Genomic DNA, 10,837 nt, shown 5'->3' on the forward strand with positions numbered 1-10,837 from the left:
TCCACTATAAAAGGAAAAAAACAAGCCATATAACATCAATAACTGATGCAGGGTTCCATTTGGTAGTGAAACTGAAAACGTGGTTGGCTTTTTGCATTGAAGCATGCGAAGCTATAAGTGTCCCTTGGAGGAGTGGAGAGTGAACCTTGTCCAATAAATTCATGTGGCTTAAGATGTTCCCACTCACTCACTCAGTAAAGAAATTGGCTCACCATTACATCAGAATTCAGGTAAAAAAAATTGTGTATGACAGCAAAAGTGGGAAGATTCTATGAATATTATTTTATCACTATAGTGATGTGAATAAGATAAGTTGATTTGTATTATTGATCATTATGGTATGTGTATTGTGTGGTCCATTCTGAAAAGTTCTCACTTTAGAGACCAATAAAATGATATATCATATTGCAGACTTCTAAAAGATTACAAAGAACAATCAGATTAGGAATAAATACAAGTGTGATCTCCTTTGAACATTTGAAGAAATGCAAAACTAATTCTGTTAAATTAACAACACCACTATGATAGTATGATGTACAGCTGTAGAAATAGTAAACCTTTAAACATGGATGAAGCCCTCTCTATAGTAGTTTTGAGAATTCTAAAAGAACTAAAAAATAAATAATAAATAAATAAAACTGAGTGGGATCAGCTACATGAATCAAACGATATCTTTGTATTCTATCATGTATCATGTCTATAGTAAAACTATTTACCCATAATTCTCCCTTGACTACCTCGTGTACGGTCTTTTTGGATCTTCCTTTACCTTTTGCCACCTGTCTATCTTCTATTTGATCTACCCTCCTAATTTGGCATGGCAATATAAGTCAACCAAATTACCAATACCATGTTGGTCAAGCAACATGCAAGCTTGTCCGTTTTCAATGGTCTTGAATTTGAGTCTTGGGATGAAAAAAACACAAAATGGTTACAATTTCTTGAACCATATTAGTAGAATTTTTGGTAATGATAGGGTTAACCAAGGGGGTCATCCTCCTTTAAATTGAAATTGTAGTTTTCACTCTTGAACAACCAAAAATGTTTGGACAAAACTACCCTGGCCAATGAATGGTTGACAAAGATTCATAATAAGGCTGAGAAAAGAAAACTACCTTGGCCAATGAAGGATATACAGAAATGGCATAAACAAAAGGTAGATTGAGATTCAGCAGGCACTTCCACTTCCTTCTATATAGATATACAATATAATCTTTCAAAAGCTTATCTTTAGATGTTGTGCTGCAACCTATAATGAGAAACTTACGTGCGTTAATCAAATAAATAAAAAAGCAACAAAGTCAGTATCCTCTTTAGAAAGTGGTGAATTAGGCCATATCCTTTACGTGCAAACTTAAATAAATAGAAGGCCAATCAAAGTGAAATCACTTATATATATATATATATATATATATATATATATATATATGTCAGGACAAATAAAAATGAAGAGTTCCAAAGGGAGAAAAAAAATAAAAAAAGGTGGTTTCATGGTCTGTCTTTTTGGATAATCAAACATGAGTTATTTTATAGAATTATAGATATAGGATTCCTGCTGCATCTAAAAAATATTCATAAAAAAAAAGTCAAAACTGAAAGTCTACTTTGCAAAATAGCAAAGATTGAAATCATTAGCATAACATAAATATCAGGAAAGATTAAGCTAAGGCTACAGATTATTTAAGGGAACGATTTTTCATTAGAAAAGTAACAAACATTTTCGTCACTTTTTTCCACCAACTTAACAAATTTTCTATGTCATTTATGCACTAAACAAGGCCGAATTCAATCATCAGCTATACATCACAAAACTGAAAGAAAATTATTAAAAAAATTATAATAATCTTACAACAAAAGAAATGAGCAAAATAACATTATACTTTCCCAAGAACTGCATTAAAACTTGTTCATATGCGGTACAGGCACATTTTTGTCCCATACATAATGCATCTTGTAGAAGCCAAGAATTCCAAGAGACTTACATCCACCAACCTTCAAAGATAGGAGTTCCCGCACGAGTTCCCTCTGTGTAAATGATTTTCTTCTTGAACACCGATATTTTCACATTCAACTTCGAGCCAATGAGCACCAACAAAAGGTTATTGATCATCATTTCCCACTACTTCTTCAACATTCTCCATTGCCTCAATCACACACAGGTAGGTGCTGTCATCAGGGGTAATGCCTTTACTTACCATTTCTCTGAGGAGCTCTTCAGCATGCTCTCCTTCTCTCTTTCTGCATAAGCCTTGTATAAGAGCATTGTAAGTAAGAAGTGTAGGATTAAATCCTGTGGTCAACATTTCATCACGAACTCGAAAAGCATCCTTCATATCGCCCTTTTTACTGTATCCACTAATGAGTGTATTGTAACTAATATGATCAGGTTTGATCCCCTTTCTTTTCATCTCATCAAGAAGTTCGCGAGCTTCTTCCACCTTCCCCTCTCTGCAGTATCCTTGCATCAGGGTATTATAAGTGACTTCATCCGGTAGAACCTTCATCCGGTCCATCTCTTTTAAGAGTTCAAATGCGCGACTGATGTTACCATTTGCGCAGTGACCACTAATCAATGCATTAAACATTATGATATCTGGCAACAGACCTTCTTGTTGAATCCTGTTAAACAAGTTATCTGCCTCTACCATTCTGTCCCTTTTACCCAGAACATATATAAGCGATGTGTAAGTTGCCAGCGTTGGCCGAATCCTTTCCCTCTCCATTTCATCGTAAAGCTCAAAGGCTTTCTTTGCATCCCCACATCTGCAATACCCATTAATCAATATGTTATATGTAACAGCATCCAAATTCATCCCCTTTTCTTGCATCTCTTTGATCATATCATCAGCTTCCCCTGTCCTCCCTTCCATAAACAGTGCATGAATAAACACATTGTAGGTTACCATAGATGGCACTATGCCTTTGCTTATCATCTCATCCCTGTACGCAAAAGCCTTACCCAGGTCCCCTTTGTTGCAGTAAGCATCAATCAATGCATTATATGTCACTGCATTGGGAATCAAGCCAAACTCCAACATGTTACCAAGTATTGCAGATGCCTCTTCAAGCATTCCTGCCTTACACAACCCGCTAATGAAAGAGTTATAAGTGTAAGCATCCGGCGCAAGACCTTTACCCTTCATCGTTTCAAAGATCAAGCTTGCCCCTTTGAGTCTCCCTCTCGAACAGTAAGCATGGATCATGGTGTTATAAGTAACAACACTGGGCTTGACACCAAGAGCATCCATTTGGTCAATGAACTCTTTTGCCTTGCTCAACTTCCCTTCTTTACACAACACATTGATCATTATGTTAAAAGTGTAGACACTGGACTTAATCTTCATCCTGAACATCTCAGCATAAAGAACCCAAGCCATCTGAGTCCTATTCAATTTCAAGAACAAACTCAGCATCTGGTTACAAGTTTCAACTTTGGGAACAACCCCTTTTCCTTTCATCAAGGAGAAACACTCCATGGCCTCATTGGGCTTCTTGAGCTCACAATAAGCCTTGATCATAAGATCAAAGACAATGGTACTACTAGTCTTGGCACTGAAGTGATCATGGGCAAGTGATAGCTCATTGAAAATGTCCTGGGTGGGGGAAATGGAAGAGTGAATGAGGTGCTTGAAGTGGTCAATGGCGGGTTTTGGGGAGGAGAGGCGAGAGAGGATGCAGAGGGAGAGGCAATGGGTGGTGAGGTCAAGGGAGGGAAGGTGGTGGTGGCGGAGGAGGAGGGTGAGGAGGTGGTGGACGAGGTGGGGGGAGTGGTGGAGGGCGGTGAGGGTGGAAGAAAGGAGGGAAGGGGTGAGGTTGGGGGCGAGGTGTTCGACGAAATGCCACTGAGAGGATTGGATTGAATGGAGGAGGGTGGCTTCGGAGATCGGTGTTTGGGGTTCGGAGAGAGTAGAGAAATGGGGAGCAGGGGTGGTTCCTCTGTGTTTGAAGTTGGAAGGTTTGACTTTGAAGACTCTGAGAAACTTCATAGCCACAGAGAGTGATTGAGAGAGAAGGCACAGCCGCCACAAAGCGCAGGAAGAAACCTTTGAATATTGAATGTATCGGATCTTCTCCAGTTATAGTTTAACTTTTGGATTTTTTTAAACTCAATTACAATTAATTATTAATGTAAATTATATATTAAAAATTTAAAATATAAAATATATATTAAAAAATTAAATAATATATATTTATATACAATATATAATGATTAATAATAGTATAATACACAATAATCGTTCACCAAAAAAAAATACACAATATAATTTATTTGTAAAATTTAAAAACTAATTATTTTAGTAATTTGTGTTTATTTTATTTTATAATTAATTTTCATACACATTACTTAAAAAATTATTTAAACACATTAATTTAATTAGATCACATGGACAACTTTTTTAAAAATATCAAACAATCAATTTTTTTAACCAACTCTAATCAAATCGAATTTATTTCTTTTTACATTCTTCTTCTTTCTTCTCCTCTTTTTCTTTCTCCTATCTTATTATTGTCGTTGTCATCATTATTATTAGGAGACTACTTTAATAAAGACATTAAAAATATCTTTTTTTTTAAATACGTTTTACATGTGTTATATTATTATTGGACATCTTTATTAAACCGATTAATAATTTATTTTTTAATAAATCAGAACAAAATCGGTTTATTATAGCAATAATAATAAACCCAATTATTTGCATTATAATTATTAGACCCGATTTGATTCGATCGAATTACACAATCTAAACCGAATATCTTTAAATTTTTTGATAAAAAGACAAATATATCCCTATTTTTTTTGTTTTGCGGGCATTTAAATCCCTAAAAATTTAAAAATACAATTAAATTTCTAAAAAAAAAGTTAGATTTATTGTTATTGTTATAAAAAAAATCGGTTTCATTGTAATCTGTTAAGAAATTAAAAAATGATCCGTTAATTAATACGTCCAATAATAATGCGACACGTCTGTATCTTTACAAAAAGACGTTTTAAGCGTCTTTATGGAACATCCCCTTATTATTATCATCTCCTCTTCTTTCACATTTTCCTCCTCTTTCTTTTCCTCCTTCATCATCATTACCATCAGTATCATCCTCCTCATCATCATCATCCTTGTTTTTATAATTTTCTTATTTCATTATCTCGTAATTCTTATTTTTTTCACCTTTAAGAAGAATGAAAAAAATAAAAAAATTATGCAACCTTATGTTTTACTTTTTATTTTTTTTTTACAATAAACACAAAATTTTAAAGGAAAAACATACTTTATAATAAAAACACAAATTTTACACCAAAAAAATAAAAAGTAAAAAAATTGTAGCATTCTGTTTTATGTGTTGTAGTTAAAAAATTTTTGGTGTTACATTTTTCTGTCTTATATTTTTTTTCAAACAACTCCTCTTCCTCTTTTTTTTTTATATAATTTTTATTGTTTTACTTTTAAAAAAAAATAAAAACCAAAAAAGAGAGAGAGAAAAAAGAAAGAATTATGCAACTTTTAGTTTATTCTTTTCTACAATAAAAGCAAAAAATTTTAAAAGAAAAACACGTAACCTTATAAATAAAAACATAGAAATCCTGTATGAAAAAAAAAGAAGACTAAAAAGAAGCAAAATAAATATAGTAACAAGTCCAAAACTTTTAAATATTTTAGTGTCAAAATTAAAAAATTTTGTATTAAAGTTAAGAAATTTCGGTGCTATATTTCACGGCGAAAAAAAATGTGTGATTTCACGTGTATGTCTATAAATGGTTTTTGTTGGATTTAATATAATTTAATTAAATTTGATTGATAAAAATATTTAAATGTGTAATATGACTCAAATTTTTTATGGCATCAAACTTAAACTCAAATGAAAAATAATAAACATATAACCAAAATTTAATACAATTGGATAAATTTGTTTCTATTTTCTTTATTCGAATAAAACGCCCTTGACCCTTTTCTTTTGTTTTTTTTTTTTTCAAAAACAACATGATCTTACTCTGAGCTAATGCTTTCGGAGTTGGAAAACTCACCAGGAAGATTTTTCTTCTTGATTATCATTTATATAACCAGAAAAAAAGAAAAGGAAAAGAAAAACATTTGAGCGATTTCCTTACTAGCATTTTCTGTATTTAAAGTGGAGTGCAATCTAATTTGATTTTTCTTTCCAGAGGAAACAAATGGTGAATTTTATTTCCGGTAATCAACATGTCAAATCCAGGAATTGTAGAGACTACTTCTCTTATATCATGCTTTCTGAAGAATTTGATAAGCGTAGAATGATATTGACGTGAGTATAACTAAAGGCTATTAAATTGGCCCTTATCATCATCACTCTATTCAGAATATTTCACTTGCTTAGATTATGAGTTCGTATAGGACAAACAATAAGTAGATCATGTTTACTAAATAATTAAGTTATAAATCTAGTTAACCACTAATATTGCCAAAGGGTACCAAGTAGATAGGACAAACACATTGACTAATCACATGGTCAAATACCTGCTGCACCAAAGTTTTCGCCCATTTATACTACTGAGCAGCTATAGCATAGAATAATGAATAAGCTCCAAAATAAAATAAAAGGTTCATAAATAATCACATTCCATCCTCTTAGCCGTGGGATTATAATATACCAATGATGGTTTATTTTATAAGAATCGATGTCCTATCAAAAGTTCAACCAAGTTCAATAACTAAAGCTTAAGCTAATTTCCCACATAACAATGATACAGAAATGATAGGCTCTTTCTGTAGTCTGTACTATATAATCTCTGGTGTCGCTTATCTCTCCCTTTTCATTTCAAATAACAAGAATTCCTATGTGCAAAGCAAGACCTGTGCATGCTACAATAAGTCAAAAGCTGTGGCAAAACTTGTTCCAGGACACCTGCAATATAGTGGTTTTATACAATTTTAGTCATTTACACAAAAGAAGATCCATCATCCACAAGAGCACTAATATGCAACATTCTCAGTATAAATACAATACATTCAAATCAAGCGTATTCCTTTGACTTTCACTTCCTTGAAATCTATATCCCAATGTAAACTCGGAGACCAAATGAAACAGGCATAAACATGGCAGAAGGGAACTAAAAAGAAGTGAAGTGTCATAGTAATGAACACAATTCATAGTTAACAACAGGGATCAGGCATTATTAGACCCAAAAAGAAAGGGGAGAACCATAGATTTGTTAGCAAGTGATAATCTATTCTATGCATAGAATTAGTGATCAGTGCATCAGCATTTAGTATATGACAAACTAGTATTAATGAGAATAGATTCCCATTGATTATTTGAAAAGAAGCTCAGTCACAAACCTTGTGGCAAAACTTGTTCCGGCCTTAACGATTATTTTTTTTTGTTTGCTACACACAAAATGACACTGAGACTTTGTATCTTTTAAAAAGTAAAAATTCTTGCACATAGTAGTATAAAACTTGTAAATTAGTGATCAGTGCTCTTAACGATTTTTTTTTTGTTTGCTACACACAAAATGACACTGACATTTTGTATCTTTTAAAAAGTAAAAATTCTTACACATAGTAGTATAAAACTCACATGCATAAAAATAATAAAGAATATCACACTTCTTTGCACAATATATAAAAAAAAAAGGAGACTGCTACAATGTATATATAATTTTTTTATTTAAATTTTCATTGAACCGATGTTACTTTGATGTATATTATTAGCATCTGATTTTATGATAAGAACATGAAATGCAAAACTATCTTTTTATTCTTTACAAACATTAATATAAATGACAGAGTCATAATTGACTATCAGAAAATACTGAGACCAACTATATTTACATTTGTATTATTTCTGGCTATATATGTTTTTTCATTCTGCACTTTTGGTTGGTACCAAATTTTTCAAGCATATCTGGGGTCAGTTGGGGGCAAATTGGATGCACCACCCTCATAAATACTATAATTGGATTATATCTCTTATCTTTTTTCCCTTTCCTTGTTCTTATTCTTCAACAATAAACACTGCCCGAATTTGTGATGCAATGAAATAACAACTTCATAGTTTCAAAGCAAATGCCACTTGTTATGTAATTCAGCATATGTTAGTAGCACTTTTTTCTGATATCAAATAATTGTCTATTTAGACAAATTAACATATTAAAAAACTAATGCATCTAACTACTATTTGTCCAATGTACTAATTTGTTGAAATAAACAATTATTTGATAGAAAGAGCATAATGTATGTAGTTGAATCAATTTGAACAAGAAAAAGTAAACGTGGTGAATATTTGTGGCATTCAGGGATGTTCAGAATTTTGGCCAATATCAAACTTGGCTTATGCTTGTGATAAAAGAAATGTTGATCATTAATTATCAAATAAATGCAGAAAGAACATCACACCATCTTGTATTATTATTATTATGATATATACACACAATTATAGAAGAAGTAATATTAAATAATTGAAATTTGAGACTGCATCTGCTGTTTGGTGGTACCGTTGAAATTGTTTCATACAAGAAATTCTCTCTAAGCATAATTGTTCATTAATAAAATCAGAAAAAAGAAAAGTATGTATTAGTATGTTAACATGGTAACGAAAATCAAATTAAAAAAAGTGATGCAGTAGTTGGATCCTAATAATTAAGTCAACTAATAATAATAATAATAATAATAACAACAACAACTCTCTAGCTTTGATATAATTCCATCCATCACATGTAAGCATAACTGAAATACTACTTTCCCTAATTCAAAGTTGATTAAACACAGAAGAGGTGCCTTACCCCTTACACAAAAGAAGATCCATCATTCACAAGAGCACTAATATGCAACATTCTCAGTATAAATACAATACTTTCAAATCAAGCGTATTCTTTTGACTTTCATTTCCTTGAAATCTATATCCCAATGTAAACTCGAGACCAAATGAAACAGGCATAAATATGGCAGAAGGGAACTAAAAAGAAGTGAAGTGTCATAGTAATGAACACAATTCATAGTCAACAACAGGGAACAGGCATTATTAGACCCAAAAAGAAAGGGGGGAACCATAGATTTGTTAACAAGTGATAATCTATTCTATGCATAGAATAGTGATCAGAGTGCATCAGCATTTAGCATATGACAAACTAGTACTAATGAGAATAGATTCCCATTGATTACTTGAAAAGAAGCTCAGTCACAAACCTATTCTCAAATCAAGGTGGGTAAAACTTAAATGGTAATTCACTAATTCAACACCCCCTTATTTTGTGAAAAGCTCACATATACCCCCATACTTCTTCAGTTCTTCTAAGTTCTATATGCAGTCCAACATGTGAGCATGGCCGGCAACACCAAAACCAATGGTGGGGGAGGTATGACATGCAAATTGCAAAGTGAGTGAATAAACCTATCAGCTGTATCACATACCAATAATACAACAACAAATTATAACACACACTATATGTTGATTTAGGATTAGGGATTAAAAGTAAACACGATATAAAGGCAAAGGTGATAAATTTCATCTCTAAGTTGCATAACTTTAGCCAAAAGATTCTCTTTCTCTCTCTAATATACTACTCAACAAATTATTATAAAGAAAAAAAAGAAAGAAAAGTTAATACATAAAGTAAAACACACAGATTAGTGCAAAAAACAGTGCAATTAAGCTAAGCGGCAACAGAAAGGAAAATTGATGTGAGGAAACAGGGATAGTAACCTGAAAATTCAAGCAACGGTGAGGGATTGGGGATTTGAAGGTTGGAGAGGTTTGTTGTTGCGATTGTGATCGGAGAAATCTTCGATGTTGTAGATGACGGTGATGTAGAGGGAGCAGCTAGGGCAGCGAGCGATTTCCTCGCCGAGCTTCAAATCGTCCTTGGTGATCTGAAAGAGGTCGCCGCAAGGGCAAGGGTACGTGTACGCCTGAAACTCCTCGTTCCACTCCATGTCCTCAATCTCAACGTCGTCGTAGGACATCCTTTCGTTTCGCCGCTTCTTCTTTCTTTGGACTTTCGGAACAACGAACAAGAAGAACACGAATAAGAGAGCACCGTCGAGAATCTGGTTCTCTTCTCTTCGCTTCTCTTCTCTTCTCTTTTCCTTTATAATATAGGACCGTTAGGATTTTACGATTTCCTCCCTCCAATTTTGGGTACCCGTACCCGTATTACTTTCGATTTGGATACTTCTAAAGTTTGAATTTTATTTCAAAGAGTAAAATATAATTTTTTATCATTAATTTTATAAGTGAAACTAAAAATAAATATAAAAAAAATTATTAAAAAATAAAAAATCACACTTTATTTTCTAAAATAAAATTTAACTTTAGAAGATCCAAATACTATTGCTTTAGACAATAACTCTCACCCTTGTTTGCCCTGTGCATCCATCATGTTTCTGTTTTGTAAATATATATTAAATATTTAAGGATATAGAATTATAATTTCTGATATTTTTTGGAAATCATTCTTATTACCTTTTAGAAGGTGTCAAAAGCATGTTTATAGTATTGGAAAATTTTTAAATATTCTTAAATTATTAATGTTTCATGATTTTAATTATTATATATTATATATTTTTTTATAATTAAAATTAACAATTAAAATTATTAAAATACCGAGAACATTTAAAATTTTTCTATTTATACATTTTGTTCATACAATGTATTATGCATAAAAGTAATAAATGAGATAAAGGAAGAATTTCAAACATAATTATTAAATTCAGTTCATTCAATTTAGATTAGATCGTCATTTAAATCAGTTAAATAATTAACTTGATCAAATCTAATCAAATTCAATAAAATCTCAAACTCATTTAAATCGGTTTAAATTGATCCGTCAAATCCAGTTGAGCTAAAAAGATTTATTTTCCATACA

The 10,837-nt window shown here is 32.0% G+C and overlaps 2 protein-coding genes across 5 annotated transcripts; both read right to left on the reverse strand.

Annotated features, from left to right (window-relative positions):
• Positions 1-307: 307 nt before the first annotated feature.
• On the reverse strand, positions 308-4,030 carry LOC130967696 (pentatricopeptide repeat-containing protein At2g15630, mitochondrial). 4 transcript variants are annotated; one of them, XM_057892677.1, is made up of 3 exons: positions 1,993-4,030; positions 1,116-1,249; positions 308-905 (listed from the first exon to the last, which is right to left on the reverse strand). In XM_057892677.1, the coding sequence occupies exon 1, from the start codon at positions 3,984-3,986 to the stop codon at positions 2,100-2,102; it is 1,887 nt and encodes a 628-aa protein (XP_057748660.1). In that variant the 5' UTR covers positions 3,987-4,030; the 3' UTR covers positions 308-905; positions 1,116-1,249; positions 1,993-2,099. The 4 variants fall into 4 exon arrangements, with proteins under 4 accessions (XP_057748660.1, XP_057748659.1, XP_057748658.1 ...); XM_057892676.1 differs by having other exon boundaries at positions 1,983-4,030; XM_057892675.1 differs by having other exon boundaries at positions 308-1,249.
• A 2,532-nt stretch (positions 4,031-6,562) lies between these two features.
• LOC130967703 (diphthamide biosynthesis protein 3-like) lies at positions 6,563-10,055 on the reverse strand. The gene is made up of 2 exons (XM_057892687.1): positions 9,676-10,055; positions 6,563-6,876 (listed from the first exon to the last, which is right to left on the reverse strand). Exon 1 carries the CDS (start codon positions 9,933-9,935, stop codon positions 9,684-9,686), a length of 252 nt encoding a protein of 83 aa, XP_057748670.1. The 5' UTR covers positions 9,936-10,055; the 3' UTR covers positions 6,563-6,876; positions 9,676-9,683.
• Positions 10,056-10,837: the final 782 nt, after the last annotated feature.

The sequence above is a fragment of the Arachis stenosperma genome, chromosome 3 (genome assembly GCF_014773155.1).
Source record: "Arachis stenosperma cultivar V10309 chromosome 3, arast.V10309.gnm1.PFL2, whole genome shotgun sequence".
Taxonomy (NCBI): domain Eukaryota; kingdom Viridiplantae; phylum Streptophyta; class Magnoliopsida; order Fabales; family Fabaceae; genus Arachis; species Arachis stenosperma.

Bases quoted from the DNA above. Each gene is read 5' to 3' on its own strand.
- LOC130967696 (XM_057892677.1), bottom strand. From the start codon at position 3,986: ATGAAGTTTCTCAGAGTCTTCAAAGTCAAACCTTCCAACTTCAAACAC.
- LOC130967703 (XM_057892687.1), bottom strand. From the start codon at position 9,935: ATGTCCTACGACGACGTTGAGATTGAGGACATGGAGTGGAACGAGGAG.